General features: G+C 41.9%; 2 protein-coding genes across 3 annotated transcripts in view; one reads left to right on the forward strand and one right to left on the reverse strand.

Annotated features, from left to right (window-relative positions):
* B4GALNT3 (beta-1,4-N-acetyl-galactosaminyltransferase 3) overlaps positions 1-19,797 on the forward strand; it is a 51,869-nt gene extending 32,072 nt beyond the window's left edge. Inside the window, exons 6-20 of one of the 2 annotated variants that reach the window (XM_075210603.1) lie at positions 270-370; positions 1,476-1,543; positions 2,860-2,938; positions 4,120-4,186; positions 5,095-5,223; positions 6,039-6,148; positions 6,240-6,340; positions 7,725-7,786; positions 8,199-10,053; positions 11,015-11,316; positions 11,567-11,720; positions 12,143-12,215; positions 13,401-13,554; positions 16,537-16,663; positions 18,751-19,797. In XM_075210603.1, the coding sequence (XP_075066704.1) occupies positions 270-370; positions 1,476-1,543; positions 2,860-2,938; positions 4,120-4,186; positions 5,095-5,223; positions 6,039-6,148; positions 6,240-6,340; positions 7,725-7,786; positions 8,199-10,053; positions 11,015-11,316; positions 11,567-11,720; positions 12,143-12,215; positions 13,401-13,554; positions 16,537-16,663; positions 18,751-18,862 (3,494 nt within the window). In that variant the 3' untranslated portion in view covers positions 18,863-19,797. The remainder of the gene's footprint in view (positions 1-269; positions 371-1,475; positions 1,544-2,859; positions 2,939-4,119; positions 4,187-5,094; positions 5,224-6,038; positions 6,149-6,239; positions 6,341-7,724; positions 7,787-8,198; positions 10,054-11,014; positions 11,317-11,566; positions 11,721-12,142; positions 12,216-13,400; positions 13,555-16,536; positions 16,664-18,750) is intronic. The other variant, XM_075210604.1, reaches the window with a different exon arrangement.
* NINJ2 (ninjurin 2) overlaps positions 18,358-24,364 on the reverse strand; it is a 17,262-nt gene continuing 11,255 nt past the window's right edge. The window contains exons 2-4 of the mRNA XM_075210606.1: positions 23,836-24,073; positions 22,134-22,317; positions 18,358-20,224 (exon numbers count right to left, since the gene is read on the reverse strand). Of these exons, the coding sequence (XP_075066707.1) occupies positions 22,151-22,317; positions 23,836-24,073 (405 nt within the window). The 3' untranslated portion in view covers positions 18,358-20,224; positions 22,134-22,150. The remainder of the gene's footprint in view (positions 20,225-22,133; positions 22,318-23,835; positions 24,074-24,364) is intronic.

A 24,364-nucleotide genomic window follows, 5' to 3' on the forward strand; every position in this document is an offset into this window, starting at 1 on the left:
TCGTTAGTTTAAGGCATAAGATTAAATTGAGCAATATTGTAGGATGAGAACTGGAAAAAGTGGATTATGGAGTTTCAAGTTATGTGATCATTCTTCCCCTTACGCATTTCACTCGGAACCACAATCCCGCAAAGAAAGGGGCATATCAACGTTCCGGTATGTGAAATATAGATGTACTGCCCCTCACATAAATAACCTTTAAGGTCTCCAATGCATAATATCTTCTCCACTAAGTTGACGCTCTGTCTTTCCCTCTCTGGTTGCTGTAGGTGATGTGCAGTTTGCAGTATCTTCAGACGACAACTCAGAGTTCTGGCTGAGCGACGACCAGTCAGTGGGGAAGTTGCAGCTTCTGTGCAGAGTGGGCCCGGTATGTTGCATGAGAGGGGGAGGTAAATGTAAAATGTGGGGGGCAGATTTATAGTTGGGGTAGGGCATGTCCTAGATCAACTTTAAATTTCAGTGTAATTAATACAGCTATCAAGTATTTGTGTGCTACATGACAAAACAACTAGTATTTAACTTGTGTGCCAAATAATAAACTAATTTACACCCCTTGCATTGTAACGTGGTTTGTCCAGGAGCAAAATTGCTCCTTTTTTTGCCTTACTTTCCTTAATGACTCAGGCCCCACATTTATAAGGCCATAAAAGAGAGAGAGAATGGTGATGGGTAACTCTCCACCAGGATACATAGTAACATAGTAACATAGTAACATAGTTGATGAGGTTGAAAAAAGACACCAGTCCATCAAGTTCAACCTATTTTGGATCTCCTGCGATCCTGCACTTATATTTGAAATTAATCCAGAGTAAGCAACCGTCCATCTGTTTCAATTTTGAAAATCCCCCCAGACTCAATATTGCAATCCAATTTTACCCTATATCCACTACTATCCTTTATTTTAAATTAACGGTCGTATCCCTGGATACACCTTTCCGCTAAAAATTTGTCTAACCCTTTCTTAAACATATCTATTGAATCTGCCATCACAACCTTCCCTGGCAATGAATTCCATATCTTGACTGCCCTTACTGTAAAGAAACCCTTCCTTTGCTGGTTGTGATGAATCTCCATAAATGTATTAGCATCCAGTGATTTGTCCGTTATCCGTGCAGCCGAAATAGGAATCCTTGGTCCCTGTTGACAAATCGTTTCCAATTCTGGACAGACCATAACCGTTACTTGCTGCTGTTACCTGTGTTCACGGTCCATTCTACCATTCACTATGAATGTCCTGCTCCACAGGGATCACTGATCCCTATTCTACCACTGGTCCCTACACTGGCTGAATCGTGGACATCGGGGAACTATAGGAAAGACACCGAAATTTCACACGTCCCCTGCACACTTTATATAACGGGTTTATGTCACTTTTTGTTTATGATTTATTGTAATTGTACTAACACAACTGTGACACAAAGACACAGACATGAATGAAGTTCTGTTTTGCGGTTCTCTTTCTGTCCCCGCAGGCGGGGAACCACTGGACCGCGCCCGGAGAGTTCAGGAAATTCCAAAGTCAGATCTCCAAACCGGTCAGGTGAGACGCCGAGGGGGAAATAAACCTGTTGGGTATCTAGAGGATCTATTGGTTTATGTAGAGTAAAGGAGACGTAACTCCTTCCCACAATCTCAGAGTGTTGCCTAAATTGCGCAAATTTCTTGCTGACAAGCACAAACTGACAGTGGGATAAACAATCCACCGTTGACCCTGTTTGTCTGGCTGACAAGACCGTAGGCTGCCAGAAAACATTTTTATTTCGCTGGTGATAGGGCTTAGCAGCACAAAGTATGTCAGGAGACGAGTGATGTGTTAGTGAGGACAGGGCTGCATGTGACAGGGGCAGTGGCATGATGTGAGGAGGGGAATGGAGGCAGCAGGAAGCCACAGACAGAGTTATATAATGGAAGGAGTAGGGTCCCCAGCAGCACAGAGTACATCAGGAGATGAGTGATGTGTTAGTGAGGACAGGGCTGCATGTGACAGGGGCAGTGACATGATGTGAGGAGGGGAATGGAGGCAGCAGGAAGCCACAGACTGAGTGTTATATACTGGAAGGAGCAGGGTCCCCAGCAGCAGAGTATATCAGGAGATGAGTGATGTGTTAGTGAGGACAGGGCTGCATGTGACAGGAGCAGTGACATGATGTGAGGAGGGCAATGGAGGCAGCAGGAAGTCACAGACAGAGAGTTTTATAGTGAAAGGAGCAGGTTCCCCAGCAGCACAGAGAATATCAAGAGATTAGTGATGTGTTAATGAGGACAGGGTTGCATGTGACAGGGGCAGTGACATGATGTGAGGAGGGGAATGGGGGCAGCAGGAAGCCACAGACTGAGAGTTATATAGTGGAATGAGCAGGTTCCCCAGCAGCACAGAGTATATCAGGAGATGAGTGATGTGTTAGTGAGGACAGGACTGCATGTGACAGGGGCAGTGACATGATGTGAGGAGGGGAATGGAGGCAGCAGGAAGCCACAGACTGAGAGTTATATAGTGGAAGGAGCAGGTTCCCCAGCAGCACAGAGTATATCAGGAGATTAGTGATGTGTTAGTGAGGACAGGGCTGCATGTGACAGGGGCAGTGACATGATGTGAGGAGGGGAATGGAGGCAGCAGGAAGCCACAGACAGAGAGTTATATAGTGGAAGGAGCAGGGTCCTCCAGCAGCAAAGAGGAGTGATGTCGGGTTTAAAATGAAAAGGTAAAATGGGACGTCAAAATTCATGCACCCAATTTGTTTACTAAACTAATAGATGACGAAATTCACTCACATTTGATCTCACATAACATTTCTAAAAAAAATCATATTTTGATGATAACACCCTTAAAGTTGTATTGTGTCATATTGTTCACAGGTTGTTCGCCTCTAAGAGATATTATTTTGAGCTGTTACACAAGCAGGATGACTCGGGCACAGACCACGTGGAGCTGGCGGTAAGTGGGGATCTATAAAAGAGATATTTTGACATTAGCGTGGTCTCTGATGTCACAATGGACGGAGGAATTCTGGTGGGAGAGTGGAGACTGTTCTGGTGGGAGAGTGGAGACTGTTTTGGGACGTCTGAAACAGAAAGTGATTATTGTGAAAATAAAATAATAAAAAAATATCAGAAAAATTAAAAGTTGTTCATAAATTGTCCACCATAAAATTCTTCCTGATGCTGTAACAAATGTATCAATTTATCATTCAACAATATTAATTAGTGATGGGTGATTCTAAGGGTGTTGCCAGAGGAAATACCTGTAATGGGAGTTTATTATTAGTTTCCCTTTCAAATTGATGTGTTTGTAATCAGAGCTGGAATAAGACCCCCAGGGGCCCTGGTTTGGGCTCCTTCCCCACATTTGTCAAAAAAGCCAAAAGATAAATAAGAGTTGGAGTAATTTGGGCCCTCAGTTGCCTTGTGGGTGATCGAGTTAGAACTTCAATAGGACTTCAAAGTTTGTGAAAGGTTTATAAACCATTCTGCACAGTACAAATGATATTCAGAGATACATTGTACCCAGAAGCGACACAGGGTTCTTAGGTGCCATAGGCACCCTCTATCCTTACCAGACAGAGTGCCCCCTCCCCCATTTCTTACCTTAGCAGGCAAATGTTAGGGAATGTGGGGGCTTCATCTTCTGCTCCGGGTAGACATCATAGCCCTGCTCCGCACTCCAAGCCCGTCACTGCCATGAAGGCGCTTCTTGCCTGTCCGTGACTGGCGCTCAGTGTTGTGATGCCGCAGGGAAAATAATAATTTAGCAGCCCCCTAAACCTTGGTGCCCTAGGCAGCTGCCCAATTAGCCTAATGGTAGTGCCGGCCCTGATTGCTCACCTCACAAGGACTGTACTAGTAATAACGGTGACTGACAGTGAGGGTCTGTGATGAAGCATCCAGTGCACAAGCGGATTTCTACAGAGACGTACGAGTTTAGGGAGCAACGTGGCAGCATTTGGAGAGGCGCTGAAGTCTGAATAACCAGTGTGGGTTGAAGTTGAGCAGAGAGGAGGCGCTGCGAGCAAAGCGCGGAGCAGACGCACCAATGCACCTTGTTGTGTGCAGCAACGCTGTCTGCATGGTTTACGCGCATGTTGTATATCTCTAGTTGAATCTGGCTTTCTCTTGCAGTGGCGCCCGACAACACCTAACTCTCCCTTCACGCTCATAGACTCACAGTTTCTGTCTCTTTTCTCTGGTAAGTTCCACGTGTCGTGCATCACGGAGAGAAAGTACAAACCTGGCATGAGTTGCAATTAATTCACATGGTATCTATCTATCTCCATCCCTTGTATGTGTGTGTCTTTTTTTCTACCCTCTCTCTCTCTTCCTCTGTCTCGCTCTTCCTCTCTCTCTCTCTCTCTCTCTCTCTCTCTCTCTCTTTCTCTATTTCCCTCTCTCTTTCCTCTCTCTTCGTCCATCTCTCTCTCTCTCTCTCTCTCTCTCTCTCTCCCCTCTCTCTAGAATTTGCAAGGAGATTTTTAAAGAAGCCCAAACTGTGTCAAAAAATATGTAACTATATGAAAATATACAGCCATATACCATGAATTATAAAACATTATAATCTAAATCAATATTGAGCCCTAGAGGTTTAAGTGTTTCTTGAGTTAAAACCCAGACAGTCTCCCTTCCATCATCATCATCTATTTAGATAGCACCACCAATTCCGCAGCGCTGTACAGAGAACTCACTCACATCAGTCCCTGCCCCATTGGAGCTTACAGTCTAAATCCTCTAACATACACAGACCGAGAGAGACTAAGGGCAATTTAATAGCAGCCAATTAACCTACCAGTATGTTTTTGGAGTGTGGGAGGAAACCAGAGCACCTGGAGGAAACCCATGCAAACACGGGGAGAACATACAAACTCCACATAGATAAGGCCATGGTTGGGAATTGAACTCATGACCACAGTGCTGTAAGGCAGTAGTGCTAACTACTAAGCCACCATGCCTCCATTTAGAGCATTGAGTCTATCGCCCCCTCTCAAATCTGTAGGCACCATTCCAATTCCCCAAAATTTAAGACATCTAGGGATCAATATATTGCATATCTCTGAAATTGTTCAAAAGTGTCACAATCCCTTCTTGACCTTCTGTCTACAGATGAGTCTAACCTGCCCCTGGGCATCACATCACAAATACCCCTGAGTAAAGCAAGTTACCACAGCCCCAGCTCCCAGCAGCACCCCGCAGACATGCTCAAAGCTGATCCTAGAGACAATTTCTACAAAGGTGAGTAAATCACTAACGTTCTCCAATCGACACAACCAAATTGTAAGAATATGGAGCGAGGTCTGGCCCCATCCTGACAGATCAGAATCTGACTGTTGGCTGATAATGTCCATTGGTTGGCCAGGAAGTGAAGAGACTAGAAGCTGGATACTAGACTAGAAGCTGGAGACTAGACTAGAAGCTGGAGACTAGACTAGAAGCTGAAGACTAGAAGCAGGAGACTAGGCTAGAAGCTGGAGACTAGAAGCTGGAGACTAGACTAGAAGCTGAAGACTAGAAGCTGGAGACTAGGCTAGAAGCTGGAAATAGAAGCTGGAGACTAGGCTAGAAGCTGGAGACTAGAAGCTGGAGACTAGGCTAGAAGCTGGAGACTAGAAGCTGGAGACTAGGCTAGAAGCTGGAGACTAGAATCTGGAGGCTAGAAGCTGGAGACTAAACTAGAAGCTGGAGGCTAGAAGCTGGAGACTAGGCTAGAAGCTGGAGGCTAAAAGCTGGAGACTAGGCTAGAAGCTGGAGACTAGAAGCTGGACACTGGATTAGACCCTGGAAAATAGATTAGAAGACTAAACTAAATGCTGGAGACTATACTAAAAGCTAGAAAATAGAAGATGGAGACTAGACTAGAAGCTGTAGACTAGATGAACAGTTCAAACACAGTGTAACAAAAATTATTATATAAATACATGGATGTAAAGCACAGAAGAAAGACAAAAAAGATGCAGCAATGTATTTAGTAAATGTTGCAGGAAGGTGCATACAAACCAGTACATTAAAGTTTTATGTTCCATTTTTATCACTGACACTCTCTGTTACAGTCCCCCTTCTGCCTATGAACCGATTACTCAGTGTCCTGCCCACCTGCACGTATAGGCCCAGCTATCTGGTGGAAGGATATCCTCTGCAGCGCTACCAGGGGCTTCAGTTTGTAAGTGATTGTCTATGTATCTAATGTCTGTCTGTCTGTCTGTCTGTCTATCTCATATCTATCTCATATCTATCTATCTGCACTCTGACAGGTTCACCTCACATACCTGTATCCAAACGATTATACACGCCTCAGTCACATGGAAAAGGACACTGCATGTATGTACCAGGAGCACACACGGTACAGTAACAGGTGAGTCAGTCCCTCTGATCCTATAACATCTCACCAGCATGTCAGAGTCTGAGTGTGTAGTGTAACTAATTATATGTGTGACGGTCACTTCTCCAAACTCATTTTCCTGGACCTTTTTCTTGCTCACCCTTCGCTCCATTGTCCTTCATGACATAGTTCTTCCCTAGTTCGCCTCCTACCTATCGAACCGCTCTTATAGCATCTCCTTTAGTGTCTCTTCCTCTGGCACATTCTCCCCTGCACCTCACTATTCATTGGGGTCCCACAAGTCTCTGTTCTCGAGCTCTGCTTTTCTCACTAAACACCTCTTCTTTAGTGGGAACTAATTTGCTTACTCAGCTACTGCCTCTATGCTGACAACATCCTAATCTACCTCTCCCCTTCTGTATTATCTCGTGTAATTAACCGTGTCCTTGTGATTTCCACATGGATGTCCCAACACTACCTAAAGCTCAACATGTCCAAAACAGATCTTATTATCTTCTCCCCCTCCCAGAGTTACCACTCTCCTTCACCTTCGATGACACCACAATTTTTTCGGTCTCCCAACCCTGCTACCTTGGTGTTACACTCCACCATCTGCTATACCCTCACATACATTCTCTCTCCCAGTCCTGTCGCTTCCACCTTACAGATATTGCCAGAAATCTCACTTTTTTTACCCAAGATGACACCGAATCTCTTACCCACTCTCTCATCATCTCCCGCCTTGACTACTGCAACCTCCTTTTGGAATTCCTCTCTGCAAATTCCTACACTGGCTCCCTGTGTCTTCCAGAATCCAAATCAAATTACTCACCCTTATCTACAAAGCTCTTGACATCACCCCTTTATATATCTTTTATATCGTCTCAAAATACTCTCCCTCTTAGAAATACCTCTAACCGGCTTCTCACTTTATCTCTGATAACCACCTCTCGCTCATCCCTAAAAGTCTTCTCTTTTGCCACTACTCATGTATAGAATTCCTTATCACTCGCAATCAGACTCTAAAACACTCTTCAAATCTTTATACACTCTCTAGAAGTCCATCTCTTATTACAGCTTACCCTACTCCAACCTATACTACTCACACTAATGCCCCCTCACAACTATCCCAATCTCCACTCTGAGCCACACTCGCTCCTCTTGTTTCAGCTGTGGCCTCTTCCACTTACAATGTCAGCTCTCTAATGAGCAGGGTCCTCCCTACCCTTTGTTTTCATGTCTGCATTTATTTTGACTACCTTGTATGTCCCTGTTTTATGTACATAGTGTTTTCCTACTGTACAGCGCTGCAGAGCACCGTGGCGCCTTACAAATCAACAACAACAACAACAATAATATAAAACTATAAGAAGGTCACAATTGATATTGCACTAAATCTTTTTCTCTTATCTCACAGATTGCGATATAACAGATACATGAAAATAGACCACCCAGAGACTAGACCAGATGATCATCCAGGTACATAGCAGGGATATTGTGTGTACATGGAGGACTGTTTAGGTGAACCACCATATTAACTTCTTTTTTTTTAGATTAAACTACCTCTCTGTCTATAGTCCCACAGGCTTTGTTGTGGTGTCTACGTGATACAGATATTTGGTTTGTTGATTTAACTAATTTCGTTCATGTGTACCATTTTCCTGATATGTAGTTAAGTAATTAAAGCTGAGGTTGTGTTTCTTCCTCGTTGGTCTACGCGTCATTTCTTTAGATAGCACAAGATAAAGGGACACCCGTAAGTCAGGATTTTCCATATATAACCTTTGAATGATGCAGTCAGGAATGGTAATACCCTTATTTTGCATGGATAGGAGAGCCTCACAAAGGATGGATTGTTTCTAAAATAAGTATTTTCCTTTCTAAATAACAGGTTGGCCGGAGGACTACAACCCCTCTGATTTCCAGTATGGAGAAATAGAGGGTCATGTTGTGGATAGAGAAGAGCAAGAATTGGAAGAGCCCAGTGAAGATGAAATCATGAAGCAGAGAAAGCTTTTCTTTGTTGTAGAGGTTAATGAAGGTGAACGACCAAAACAGAGGTCAACTCAAAACAGAGGTCAACCCCAGGAACCCATCCAGAACTTAGATGCACCTCCTACATCCAACATTCTGAACATGGATAGTCAGAAATATCCAGAACCAAACATCTCAAATCACAGCGTGAGCCAGTCATCCATACGAAAGAGACGAAAGACCCGTGCCAGCCGAGGCTCTAGATACCGTAAGCGGAAACGTGCTCACCTTCAAACCACAGACTACATTGACCATGTCGGCAATCAGACTGAGAATAAGAAGCAGAAAAACATGTCAAATGGACAGGAGAGAGACGGGAAGGAAAGAAATAGAGAAAGACAGAATCAAGAGATGGTGGATCAGAAGAGGACCAACATGAACCAAAGTCTGCAACATAACGACAGACGAAGGATAACGTCTACGTTAGGGGATGGGACTCTACAAATGCCAATCGTAGGTGGGCTGAAGAGTAATCCACAATTGTTGGGAAACATCATCAAGCAAGACATCCAGATAATTAGTAATAGGACAGAAGAATCACACCAAATTGTGAACAAAGGACCAGATTTAAAGTCCAATGTGCTGGATCAGAAATTAGTTGGGATGAGACGGGAAGAGTCTATGCAGGAAGGAAAGTTTCGGCACAGGCCTAGAGAAGCTGAAGGCGTGAGGCAAGAGCCTGATCTTCATGATGAGTGGAGGGAGCAAGATAGAAGGGAGAGACCCAACTGGAACAAGAGAAATGTATCAAGGTCTACTAAAGATGTAGATGGGAAACCAGATGACAATGAGATGCCAAAGACTAAATTACGTCATAAAAAGAAGAAGAATTTTGCCCAAGATAGGGTAACGCAGAGACCTGACATTGAACAAAGAATACAAGAACCTAACAGGGATGATAAACTTGAACAAAGGCCTGATATTAATCAACTTTTAATGCAACGATTTCAACAAGTTGACAGACCTGGACATGGTGAAAACACAACACAGGGGTTTAATCTTGGTTTTGCTAAGAGGCTCAGACTAGGTGAGGATGGGAGGCAGGAACATCAGGAAGTTAAGAGGACAATGCCAGAACTTGGACCAAGTGAGGGTAAAACACAGGGGCTTCGAAATATTGGAAAGGTAATCGAAACCCCTCAAGTAACTCAGAATAGAATGCTGGGCTTCGAACAAGGTCAAGGGAAAAGACGAAACATTGAACCAGATGAGAGAAGAAGAGAGGGAATTGAGCAAGACCAAGAGGGGAGAGCAGAAACTAAACAAGGTCAGAACAGGAGACAGAGGGTTGAACTACGAGAGAGGGGAAAGCATACTGAACCGGGTGGGGCCAAAGGAGAGGTTTTACATCAAGCTGATATGAGAAGACCAAATCCTGAACTAGGTGATGGTGAAGCTCGAGGTCTAGAGCAAAGTAAAGGTGAAAGGCAAGACGATAATATCCAAAACTCTCAGGAGGATGAGGATCAACGATATCAAGGCAATGATCCTGATGAGGATGAGGAGGATGAGGAACTTGAGTACCCATTTGTTTTCGAGCAGCCTGTTTTATGGAATCGTACTTTCCACGTGGGACAGACTGATTTCCAGGTTGTCCGGTCAGATTACATTGACCTTCACTGTAACACATCGGGAAATCTCCTGTTCAAGGAAAAAGAGGCAGTGAGCATAGTCGGCTCTTTTATGAGAAAACTCAACCAGTGGCATAAAGGGTGAGAACTTGGGACCTCCACTAAGAGTGGAAGGAACGTGGGGTGAAATTGGGAGAAACTGGGTCTTTTGGAAAAAAATAGCACGTACGAAGTAATAAAACGACCCAGGCCTGGCTTTTCATTTTCTACAACCCTAGGCCACAATTTTTGTGCCGTCTTGTATTCCCCACACCTCCATTGCTGGAGATGTATGAAAGTAAAGTCAAAGTAAAGAGTTTAGATCAAACTCAGCTTAAATAAAAATAATAGCTAATTTAAAAGATGCTTAATAGCAGTTATGTTTTTAACGTTTAAAAAGAAAACATTTTGTACATGTTAGCAAGTTGGACGTCAGTGTCTGAGAGAATGCTGGGAAAAATATGAATATACTTGCATGCAATTCTTGTGTTCCACTCTGAATCAGGTGCAAGATCTCCGGTATCTCTGAGCTGGTGCAGAACAAAAGTCCTTTTTGGAGGGTTAATGGCCTTGATCTTGCGCCCTCTCCACCCCATTAGCTCATGAAAAGAATCTAACTTCGCTTCGAGGAGCATGGTTGGCCCAAAGCTGTATTTTCGCTGAGGACCAAACATTTTGTGCTAATTAAATGACATCCAGTAATGTATAGAGAGAGTTTGCCTCTAAAGTCCTACAGTCCTAGGTCCAGGAAAGTGTAACAAAGTGGGAAATTAGGTCAGCAGGCTCTTGGTTAACAGCGAGGGAGGGCAGTAACGGTGAATCCATAATAAGAAGAGAGAGAGAGGGCAGGTTCAATGGCCGGGAGAATGCGGAGGTGTCTTTAGTGGGAAGGATCAAAAGCTATAACTAAAAATGAAGCAGACAGAAGTTTTGATACTATGATATGATATTTCCTATTTATAAGTATAAATCCAGGCCTGGGTAGTGTACAATCAAATGATGTGTTTTGCTTTTTAGACCCCTTGCATTAATTGCATTTATTTAATTTTGTTTGTTCCTGCAGAAAGTACCAGCTCAAGAGAATCATTAATGTTGAAAAACATCTGGACTACATTCGAGGGAGCCGCTATTTTCTAGAACTGGAGCTAAGAGACAGGTCCAACCGTATCGTGAGGTTTGCTCAGTACGTCTTTGCCCCCGGCTGGACGGGATTGACCAAGGAAGATCGGGAGCAGGAGATGGACATGAGGAATAAGATGTGGGGGGCAGGTCGGAGGCTGATGGGCAATGAGAGGCTGCCCGAGCTGTGCTGGCCTTCCGGGCTGATCTGGAACCCACAAGCTATGGTTTATTTTATATTGCCAGGTGAGTGTGGTATGTGAGAGTGAGTGTGAGTGAGGTAGGGGGAAACCGTGTTTGCAGCTAAATACAAGAAATAACAAATATATAAAATTGTAATATTTACTGTCCAATTTGTACTTACATGGACGTCCACACCTACTTATTATTTAACTCCTATCTTCCAGTTGAATACAAGTTGATTTGGAATTAATTTATTATGAACTTCTTTTTAGTATTAACTTTTTCCGGCTGTGAACTGTTTATTCGTTCTTAGTGAAGAACCAGGCTCGGTGGGTGCAGAAGTTTATCTGGGACATGGAGGCCCTACATCGGTCTACCCTGGACTCCTTTTTCAGTGTCATCATTGTGGACTTCAGTAGTACAGACCTTGATGTGGAGGCTACGCTGAAACAGTCACGTATACCCAGGTGACGATGAAGAGGTTCAGTACACATTGACGGGTTTTAGACCTGGAGATAGACCAGTATTTTCTGTTCCTTTACAGTTGTTTTTCTAAATATTGGCTGAAAGTTTCATCTAAATATTGACAACTCTCAGACATTCCAATTTCTGGTTTGGCTTTTCCCATAATTTTAATAGAGGTCTATTGTGATCACTGGCATTGAGGTCTTCATACTCTGTGGTTGAGTACATAAGAGGGGGTGGGGTGGGGTAAATGATTTGTGTATTCCGGTGATTATCGAATTGTGCATCATCTCTTATGTGTGCTTGAGAGAGAGATTATACGCACAGTCTAAGGAGTTATACGGCTTCTGCCGGCCTATCTGCATCTTTCCTCCACCCCATTTATAACATTCAGTATCGTAATACGCTATCCCTCTCTTTACAGATACCAATTTGCAAAACTGGATGGAAATTTTGAACGGTCTGCAGGACTACAGGCTGGGATAAACCTAGTAAAGGTGAGCCAATGAGACATCAATAAACCTATAATTGAACAGACATGTTTGGCTTAAAGAGGACATCAATGTAACTGAGACAGGACGTCTATGTAACTGAGACAGGAGTTCTATGTAACTGAGGCAGGAATTCTATGTAACTGAGGCAGGAATTCTATGTAACTGAGGCAGGACTTCTATGTAACTGAGGCAGGAATTCTATTTAACTGAGACAGAACATCTATGTAACTGAGACAGGACATCTATGTACCTGAGACAGGAATTCTATGTAACTGAGACAGGAATTCTATATAACTGAGACAGAACATCTATGTACCTGAGACATGGATTCTATGTAACTGAGACAGAACATCTATGTAACAGACAGGACGTCTATGTACCTAAGACAGGACGTCTATGTAACTGAGACAGGAATTTGATGTAACTGAGACAGAACATCTATGAAACTGAGACAGGACGTCTATGTACCTGAGACAGGACGTCTATGTAACTGAGACAGGACATCTATGTACCTGAGACAGGACGTCTACCTACCTGAGACAGGACGTCTACTTACCTGAGACAGGACGTCTATGTAACTGAGACAGGACGTCTATGTAACTGAGACAGGATGTCTACGTACCTGAGACAGGACGTCTATGTACCTGAGACAGGACGTCTATGTACCTGAGACAGGACGTCTATGTAACTGAGACAGGACCTCTATGTACCTGAGACAGGACGTCTACATACCTGAGACAGGACGTCTACATATCTGGGACAGGACGTCTACGTACCTGAGACAGGACGTCTATTTACCTGAGACAGGACGTTTACGTACCTGAGACAGGACGTTTACGTACCTGAGACAGGACGTCTATTTACCTGAGACAGGACGTCTACGTACCTGAGACAGGACATCTATGTACCTGAGACCCTACATCGAGCTACGTCTATGTATCTGAAACAGCAGATCTATGTACCTGAGATAGACATCTATGTAACTGAGATAGTGTGGAAGTTGTATTCCATGTCCCATTCTCAAATTGAGAATCAGTCTTGGAAAATGTGTGTGTGCGTGTGTGTTAATTAATCTAGTTTTAAAGAATATAACAGGACAATTTTTTTTTTATCCTGGACCTGGTAAGTCTCTTTAATGATATCCGAGCTCCATTTAATTACAGAGATTCTTCCCCCTCTCACTCCCAGAACCCGCACAGCATCCTCTTTCTCTGCGACCTTCACATGCAGTTTCCTCCATCCATCATTGACTCTGTCCGGACCCACACCGTGGAGGGCAAGATGGTGTACGCCCCCATGGTGATGCGGCTGAATTGCGGGGCGTCCGAGCTGTGGCCCGAGGGTGAGTGTTGAAATTGATGCATGTTAGAGATTGGACCCCTGTGAAAGTCCACTTCTTACAAAAACAATCTTGCCCCCCCCCCCCCTCGTCAAATGTCAACGATTGGACCTTACTCAATAAGGCTCCTTTACGAAGCTACAAAAATGGCCCATAGACCAAGAGCCGCTTGGTGATATCACAGGCCTATATTCCAACCTGTTTCTACAGGTTCATGCATGTCTTAGCGGGTCAAGTTACCATTAAGTACAGGACTGCAGATTGTATGATGGGAGGAGCTGGGCGACTGAGAGTGTTCCAAGACAATGGAGGTGTTGCCTATGGCAGCCAATCAAATTGCAGCTACGATTTATCTAGTACATTCTAGAACATGATAGTTAGAATCTAATTGGTTGCTATGGGCAACACTTCCCCTTTTCCTTTTAGGAATGTTTGATAGGTCTACACCAAGGGATTTAAATGAGCTTGAAGGGCTGGAGCTTTTCCAGGACCCGCAGAGCCTGTTCTTCACGTTACAAAAGTTACCTCCATACCAACGCAAATAAAATGTACCAATGTGACCATACCGCCGTCCCACAAATAAATGGCGCTTTGATATTTTAATAAAACAGATGACGGTAACATATATGGAGAAAATCAGGGACTGCGCTAAATATTCTATGATAAGCTCTTTAAAATTACATTAGTATCACAACTCCTTAAAAAGTATAAAAATACATTTAATTAGAACAGTATATGACATATAATACATTAACAAGGCAGTTTGGTAGATTTTCATCCAGCGTCTCATTAGTCTTTATTGAGACAATATAGATGGTTTCTCGAGGGTGCTTTCAAACTTGCAATGCACCAATTTATCGCATTTTAAAACAGAGACCCCCCCCCCTCCCAGCACCTTGACGCGTTTCTGTGCAATGCAGCACTTTCATCTGAAGGAAAAGTCTAAGCACCTCTGTGTATTTAACTATGCATAGACCAATCAGGTGTGTCAGTTAATGAGCACAGATGTGTTTAGCAATTAAAGTGTTCAGATGCAAACAAATGGAGAAGTGAAACTATCTTAGTAGATATATCAATAATCAAATAAATCACACAGACAGAAAATAAGTTTTCCTTTACATTTATCTATTTGCATCATTGTATTTAGTTTTACTGTAATTAAAATAATATTCATATGAGAAGATCCCTATCTTTAAATTAATTTTACAATACCTATCTATAATACACTTTACTATATAAAATGTTTATGATGATATTGCAATTTATTTGATTCAATCTCTTTTTAAAAATCACATATATTGTAGCAACAATATAATAAAAGAATAATAAAGAATTAATACAAACATAAAATGTACTATATATATCTATATATCTATATCTATAATATAAAAGCCTAGCGGCGTGTGTTAGTCTGTGTGTGGGGAAGAAAAACAAGCTGCAGCGCCACCTGCTGGGCGGAGTTATACACTGACCTACTAAATACTTAGCATTATCTAATATATAAAAGTAAAAGCCTAGCAGCGTGTGTTTGTGTGTGTGTGTGGAAAAAACTATTTTCTCAGAAAGGGCTCATCCAATTGACCTGAAATTTGGTATACTGACATTATTTGACAAAAAAATTAGAATAGTGAAGTCAGTTAACTTCCATCATCCCCCCTTCTCCCCGTGGGAGGGGTAGTAAAGGCTAAATTTACGAGTTGAGGGCTCAAACTCATTTTCGTGAGGTAGTTTTACCTCATGAACACACATGTGTAGCGATGTGTGTTAGTGTGTGTGTGTGGAAAAAACTATTTTCTCAGAAAGGACTCATCCAATTGACCTGAAATTTGGTTTACTGACATTATTTGACAAAAAAAATAGAATAGTGAAGTCAGTTAACTTCCATCATCCCCCCTTCCCCCCGTGGGAGGGGTAGTAAAGGCTAAATTTACGTGTTGAGGGGTCAAACTCATTTTCGTGAGGTAATTTTACCTCATGAACACACATTAAAAAGGGCGCTTGCGTTGGGAAGTAACACTCTTCCCCTGAGGAGGCCTGGGCTAGGTCCAAATGCATGACAAGAACCTTTTTAAGACCTTAAGTAGCTTGATTTGACTAGAATGCATGAGTATCATGCACAGGTTAACTTGTATGTATATATATATATATATATATATATATATATATATATATATATATATATATCGATAGATTGATAGATAGATATGGATATACGTACATATGTATATATATATATATATATATATATATATATATATTCTAGTTCACTAATATAGATATATAGATCTTAACATACTTTACTTTAAGGAGTATATTTATTTAAACTTTCTATAATGTATGCAACATATAATATCAGAACAGAGTTGTTTTTATCTAAGCAACCATTTAAACCATCAGGATGTATTGTGTTAACCTGATAAATTCAAATAGATTCTTTTAAATAATACTTTGTTATGAGGCCCCAGACTGGACATTTAAAGCTGACCATTACAATTCATTGAGATCATAAATTATTGTAGTTATACTCTGAGACCGACATGATATGTGAATGTCAAATTATAATACAGTTTTTATATTATATATGGTGCTATTAATGTATTAAATATTATATTGCTCTAACTAAATGCATTTTTACACTTCTTAAGGAGTTGCGATACTAATATCATTTTAAAGTTGGTGCTAATCATAGAGTATTGATTGATCATAGAATATTTAGCGCAGTCCCTGATTTTGTTCTTATATTTTTATATGCGCATTCTGCGCAAACCTCGGAGGACAGTGGCTGATTCTTAGCCATTCATTAATTAATTCAGTTCAGATTAGCGCCCTAGGGAACTATTCCACCTTCTGTTTGCTGGCCCAGCTGGGGTTACACCAGTGTCCCTGCACATACATAGGAGGGAAGCTAGTCTGGTGTTTACACCGCACACGGACCCCCGGCCACCAGTACAGTGACATTAATTGAGTGTGATTTTTCGGCTGCAGGATATTGGGAGGTGAACGGATTCGGGCTGCTGGGAATATACAAGTCGGACCTGGATAATATCGGTGGAATGAACACGGATGAATTTCGTGAGCGCTGGGGAGGAGAAGACTGGGAACTATTGGACAGGTGAGCGGCTTAATACTGATCTAGTGAGGGGGGGTAATGATTAATGAGATAGATAGATAGATAGATAGATAGATAGATAGATAGATATGAGATAGATATGAGGTAGATAGATAGATAGATAGATAGATAGATAGATAGATAGATAGATAGATAGATATGAGATAGATAGATATGAGATTGATAGAAAGATAGATAGATAGATAGATAGATAGATATGAGGTAGATAGATAGATAGATAGATAGATAGATAGATAGATAGATAGATAGATATGAGAGAAATAGATATGACATAGATAGATATGAGATAGATAGATAGATAGATAGATAGATAGATAGATAGATAGATAGATAGATAGATAGATAGATATGAGAGAAATAGATATGACATAGATAGATATGAGATAGATAGATATGAGATAGATAGATAGGAGATAGATAGATAGATAGATATGAGATAGATAGATAGATAGATAGATAGATAGATAGATAGATAGATAGATAGATAGATAGATAGATATGAGAGAAATAGATATGACATAGATAGATATGAGATAGATAGATAGATAGATAGATATGAGATATATAGATAGATAGATAGATAGATATGAGATAGATAGATATGAGATAGATAGATAGATAGATAGATAGATAGATAGATATGAGATAGATAGATAGGAGATAGATAGATAGATAGATAGATAGATAGATAGATAGATATGAGATAGGAGATAGATAGATAGATAGATAGATAGATAGATAGATAGATAGATAGATAGATATGAGAGAACTAGATATGACATAAATAGATATGACATAGATAGATATGACATAGATAGATATGACATAGATAGATAGATACGAGATAGATATGAGGTAGGTAGATAGATAGATACGAGATAGATATGAGGTAGGTAGATAGATAGATAGATATGAGATGGATAGATAGATAGATATCAGATGGATAGATAGATAGATAGACATGAGATAGATATGAGGTAGATAGATAGATAGATAGATAGATAGATAGATAGATAGATAGATAGATAGATAGATATGAGATAGATAGATATGAGATAGATAGATAGATAGATAGATAGATAGATAGATAGATAGATATGAGATAGATAGATAGATAGATAGATAGATAGATAGATAGATAGATATGAGATAGATAGATAGATAGATATGAGATAGATAGATAGATAGATATGAGATAGATAGATAGATATGAGATAGATAGATATGGGGTAGATATGAGATAGATATGGGGTAGATATGAGATAGATATGGGGTAGATATGAGATAGATATGGGGTAGATAGATAGATATTTGATAGATAGATAGATAGATAGATAGATAGATAGATAGATAGATAGATATGAGATAGATAGATATGAGATAGATAGATATTAGATAGATAGATAGATACTTACCCCCTGCATTTGTTTTATTGCTATAGTACTTTTCTCTGGCAGTATCTGGCTTAACTCCATTGTTCCAGTGCTTGTTTTATTCCTTCCTCCACTTCCTTCCAAAGAAACAATTTTTATAGCCACCTAAGTAGGATAATCTTGATATATTGAGCATGGTCAAATAAAGAGATCTCTTCATTATTGTTGTTTATCTCATTAGCCCACACATAGTGACGTGATTTGATTCAAGGAACGGAAGACAAAATAGATCAAACTTCGATGTACCTTAAACTTTATTTTTTATTTTATTTGTCAAACAAAATATATAGAAAACAGATGAACCAATCACATTGTTTTTGCTTAAAAAATATGCATAAAATCCCAGTATGTCAAAATGACATAAATATATATATTTAGTATTTATTATTCTCTTGTTACACCCACTTGTATCTGATGGACACCAAGGTAGATTTATCAGACCTTCTAAAAAGCAAAAGTGGAGATGTTGCCCACAGCAACCAATCAGATTCTAGCTTTCATTTATTTACTACATTCTAGAATGTGATAGCTAGATTCTGATTGGTTGCTACGGACAACACTTCCACACGGTTTGGTAAATCTACCCCGATGTAATCACAGGCTTTCCGCTGATTTCTCCTCTTTTTTTTATTTTAGGATTCTTCATGCTGGATTAGAGGTGGAGCGGATGGCGGTCAGGAACTTCTACCACCATTATCATTCCAAGCGCGGAATGTGGAACCGGCGGCAGGCCCCGACCGCTCAATAGGACTTCTGGGAAGTACTGCACTAAAACGGCCAACCTGGTGGACTGCAGGAAGGTCTCCGCCAGGAGAGACCCCTAGACTCAGCCATGTAGCCTATATTAAGGTGGTAAGACGCGGGATTTGGGGTCCCCCCAGCGGCTGTTTGGTACTGGGACTGAGCAGAGAATCACACCACACCGTCACCATCCCCGGATGTGTTACTGCCGCCATCTTGCACTAGGAGTGAAACTCCAACATGTCTTGCGGACACTTAGTCGGGGCTGTCTATTGTGATTTAAAGCCAATTGGGGGGAGTGGGCACGATACCTACACCTGGTCTGCCCATGAATCTGAAGGAGGGGCATCATTGGTATTTGGGAATAGGACAAAGTGCCTTGATTGGGGGAATAAGGTTTTATCATGTTTTATTTATTTAAATAAAAAGTTCTTATTAAGGGCCCAGGACGGGCGCTCTGCCTATAGGTGCAGAACGGAGACGTCGGGGGGTAGATAGAGGATGTGAGTACGACAGAGTCACTGTATAGATAAATAGTAATATAATGTGTCTGCAGATCGTATAGAGGATTACCATAGAGATATATATGGGATGGGTGCTGTATATATGTGTACAGTCAGTGTCCTGTTAATTGATGACAAGAGCCCTGGGCCTTGGTGATGAAGCAATTCTACCCCAGGCACAAGCCTGGGGTAGAATTGTATATCGTTCAAGAACCTTTGTCCAGGGTGGGATTACATAGGGGTCATAAGACGTGCCTGTGGTTATATACGGGATTATTTCACTAGCCGGTGTCAGGGGTGACTGTACCAGTATATAGGATCATATACCTGATGGCAGAAGCTTTGAAATCCTGCTTTGTCCTCTGATGTGCTGATATGAAGTTTTAAGTTTTGTATAGGCTGATATTTATATGATGCAATAAACTATATTTTACAATTACATTGAAAGTTACAAAAGTCTTTTAAAGAGAAAACGTTTGTGTTACAGGCCCCTCCCCTACGGCTGCGTTAGTCCAACACATGCCCCGCCCACTTTGTCATTAGTCCCACCCACAGTCCCGTCTGTTTTGCCACTAGCCCCACCCACAGTCCTGTCTGTTTTGCTACTACACCCACATTGCACTAAATGACTCATTTACATTTACAAAGCTAAAATGTAGCATTGGAACAATTGTGAGTTTGTGTACAGAAGATGAATCTAAATCGTGCGAATCTGCATCAGATACAACGATAAGCTGGGTCCTCGCATGAAATGTATTTATTCATAATAAAAACAGTACTACTCCATGGTTTTAGAAGAAGGACATTAGAAGATTTTAGCCGGGGACGATGAACCTCCATAAAACTTGGATACGAAGCTTGCGGACCTGTAATACATAAAACGAAGTGTAATCTTCTGCGGTTATACATCACTAAATTATACCATGTCAGCCGTCGCGGTGACCTACCGGCTCGGACAAACGCCAGACTCAGCCGGGACTCTCTTGTGTATCACAACTTAGCGAGCCCCGTTCACAACTACGTTCCAAGTTTGGGTGGATTCTTCTTTAACAAACATTTTTTACAATAAAATAAAAGGTTAAGATAAAACAAAGTCAGCATTTATATTTTATATCCAACTTCTACACCCTGAAACAATTACTTATCTATTTTTTTGGGAACCAGCGATACCAGATTTGCGCATCTATACACCAGTACTAACCTATATGGCAAACCGAGCAATGAGCGGAGCGCTCGTCTCTGTTTGTGAAAAGATTGTAAGTGGCGTTTCTATGACAATTCTTGGTGTATTCAACATAATTATCAGCGTTGTGTTCCATGTGAGAGTTAAGAAGAGTGAGAACATTGTAAAATGTAAATTGGATAAGATGGGACCTGGGTGTATAGATTAACCCAGCTCTGTTGTCCAGCTAAAAATTGTCACTGGTTCTTGAGAACAGATTTTAACAACTTCCGTCAGATATTTTATATTTTTCTTTAGTTCCAGACCAGTCACTGTATGTGTGTGTTATACGGTAGTGTCAATATTAGTAAGGAAGAATGACTTTGGGAAAAAAAAGTCTTGTCATGGCAATCTATGTATTTTCTATGACGATGCTGGCAAATCTGCTTTAAGAGATTACCATTCTGTACAGTTGCCATTGTTTCCATTCTTTTCCCCATAATCCTCTTATCTCTTCCCTGCCAAATTAATTTAGGTGCTATTATCTTCTCAAAGTACAATTTATTATTATTATTATCGTTTATTTGTTAGGCGCCACAAGGTTTCCGCAGCGCCGTACATGGTACAAACAGTAGACTATACAGGGTAAGACAGTACAGAACAATAAACACAAAGTACCAGTACTTCAGAAACTCCAGGCAGGCAGATACAGTAGAGACGGAGCGGAAGAACAGGTATGGAGACAGGAGGGAAGATGGGCCCTGCTCATACGAGCTTACATCCTAAGGGAGGGTAAACAGAATCAGGTACATAAGGGAGCCAGTGAAGCAACGGGGAGAGAGAAAGGGGGCAGGGGAGAACCAGAAGAGGTGAGAGGTTAAGTGGATGGTTGGTAGGCCTTAAGGAACAGGTGAGTTTGAAGAGCCCGCTTGAAGGAGCACAGATTGGGTGAGAGACGAATGGAGCGAGGAAGGTCGTTCCAGTGAAGGGGGGCAGCACGGGAGAAGTCTTGGATTCTAGAGTGGGATGTGGTTTCAGGAGGGTGGAGCATTATTGTCGGGCCGCCCTCACCTCCGGGCCCCCGCAGTGGCTCTATTTCTGGCACAGGGTGAGGATATAGTCCCTATATTATTACAGTGTTCTATTTATGTATGACCTTTACTATCTAATAGTGGATAAGATAAGAGGGCTCTGGCCCACTTATAGGAGGTAAAGGCCAGTTTCCTACCTCTATACCCTGCACCCCACATGGCCATCAGGATGGTCAGAGAATTTAATGCACCCTTAACATAGGCAAACCGAGGGGGTTTACTAGTGCCTGGAAACTCCCCTCCAAGCCTGGAGCACTGTATAATTGACATGGCTGGACCCTACGCCCGCTTCACATGGCTCTGCGAGAGCTGCGGACACCTAACAGTAGTGCACGCAGCATTGCCCATGTATATTATGGGGATAGGAAGAGTTGGAGAGCAGCCAACCACTGTCTAAAATTATAGCTACGCCCCCATGCATGCTGGTCACGCCCACTGGTGGCGCGGTGTGGAACCCCCCTCTACAAATCCGGTGTTTGCCTCTGATTAATTGCCCCTGACAGGTCTCCACCCAGATTATACCTGTAAACTGTTTGCCATCACTGCACTCCACGTGGCCCCCGCGACGGGTAGAGACCGCTTTTCTGCACCCCAAACGCTGTGATGAAGATGTTGATGAGAACGGTGACGAAGACGAGAGCCGTGGCCACGTTGTTCATCAGATCCAGCCTCGGCTGCTTGGAGACATCGTTCAGGTTTCTGCGAGCTGTAAATAGAAGGTAAACTATGGATTCATCCTCCAGAGAAATGTTATTCTTACAGCAAAACGTTTACTGACTGCCTGGAAGCAATAGCAACAGTGCCACCTAGAGGTCATAAGAAGGTACTGCACTGTATCATGTGCTCCAATGGTACAGTGTCAAATAAAAAGCAGAATATATATCAAAAGCCCTAAAGAAATAGGTACAACAACAATAAGTGTTAATTGTCCCCCACATTGTCTGTATTACAGTGAATAATCAATATGAAAATCTTTTTTATTATTGACTTGAATGTCAACTCCGCAGAACTAGAGAACATGCATGAATTATATCTGTTATGGAGATGTATCGCCATCTTGTGGTGCACAATGTTTCTGCAGGCTGGTAAACTTGTTTATCTGTAATTATTAAACAACACTGTGCAGACACTGTTCTATTATATATATGACCCGTCCTTAGAGTATTATATAGAGCGCAAACAGGGTAATGGGACTTTAGCAATTAATACTACACTGTCCAGACGCCTCTCTGCGGTTTTGTTTCCCCTGGCGTAAAACTAGGGTATATGCAACTAAGATAGAGCGGGATGCATCTTGAGAGGCATACACACGGAATTACGGCTTTATTGGGGGGTGCGTATTACATTTGCGTTTTTTAACGTAAAATGCATCAGACTCTGCATAGTGCACTGTGCCTTTAAATATTATACAAATAACAGTGATTCAAACCCTCACCAGAGCTGCTATATTACAAGCCCGCTAGGGTATTATAACACAATAACGGCTCTTTGGGGCTCCTACTCCCATATCCCAGGGAAGGAGATCTCCATAAAATCTTATGAGTCACATTACCCTACCTGGCTTGTCATAATCCAGCTTTGATGAGCTGTCAATATATATACCTACCTCAAGGTGTGTTGTCTAATAAGCCATCACTGTATTATTGAATATACATTAAAGGATGTGGAGGAGCCCACTGCGGCTTCGTATCGGACATGAATAAAGGAGACAGACCCCACTGTAAGATATTATTTCTTTAAATATTAGAAGTGCAGAGGACCAGTGCGATGACAGACACGAGATCCGTATAACTGCTAGACATCCCGATCCTGTAGGCGGAGTGATCCTCCCACAGCTCCTTAACCCTCCACCAATGAGGACTGTGCTTTATACATTACTGTGCTAGTAACGCCATTACGAAACTTAGAAATAATCCTGCGACATGAATATTATTTTACATTCGATTGTTAATATTTACACCCACCCAGTGGTGGACGTGGGCTGGTATACGGCAGTATGTCATACCGCCCCTTCTACTGCTTTCATTGTACAACTATCAAATTATATTCACTTAAATTACCAGACCGCCACTTCGACCACTGCACCCACCACATTTATGTCCGTCTACCACAAGTCAGAAATTTGGCAGACCTAAGGGACTTGTTGCTCTACGTTTCTGTGCTTGCTGCCCGCTGTGGCTCTATAAGTGACTCTATAGGTGGCTCTATACGTGAATCTCCTTACCAATGATAATCAGCAGGATCCCGATGACCACTTGAAGAGCCAGGGATAGGGTGATGAGGGTGATGAGGGCGACGTAATAGGTGAAGCTCGGCCCCTGCTCCAGAACGCCCTTCAGCTGCGCGGCATTCGCCATGAACAGCGCCACATCCAGCATGCTCTCTGCCAGGGTCTTCTTGGTGGCGTAATGGTTCATGTTGAGCGCAGATCCTCTCCCTCGTCCTCTGGGGTTACCAACCGCCTGGATCAAAAACCACAACATTAATATTACACAGTAAAATCACTAAATCTTCTTCATTACTCTACATACAATATGTGCCAGGCCTGGGCATGCTGGGGCTCTCCATCAGCTGTGGAACTACAAGTCACAGCATGCCTCTGGCTAGCAGTGCATGCTAGTACTTCTAGTTCCACAGCAGTTGAAGAGCCACAGGTTGCTCAAGCCTGGCAAAGTGGATGCCGTAGTTTAACCAAGCCTCTGGGTGGCGGTGCATGCTGGCACTTGTAGTTCCACAACATTTGGACAGCCACA

The sequence above is a fragment of the Mixophyes fleayi genome, chromosome 4 (genome assembly GCF_038048845.1).
Source record: "Mixophyes fleayi isolate aMixFle1 chromosome 4, aMixFle1.hap1, whole genome shotgun sequence".
NCBI lineage: Eukaryota > Metazoa > Chordata > Amphibia > Anura > Limnodynastidae > Mixophyes > Mixophyes fleayi.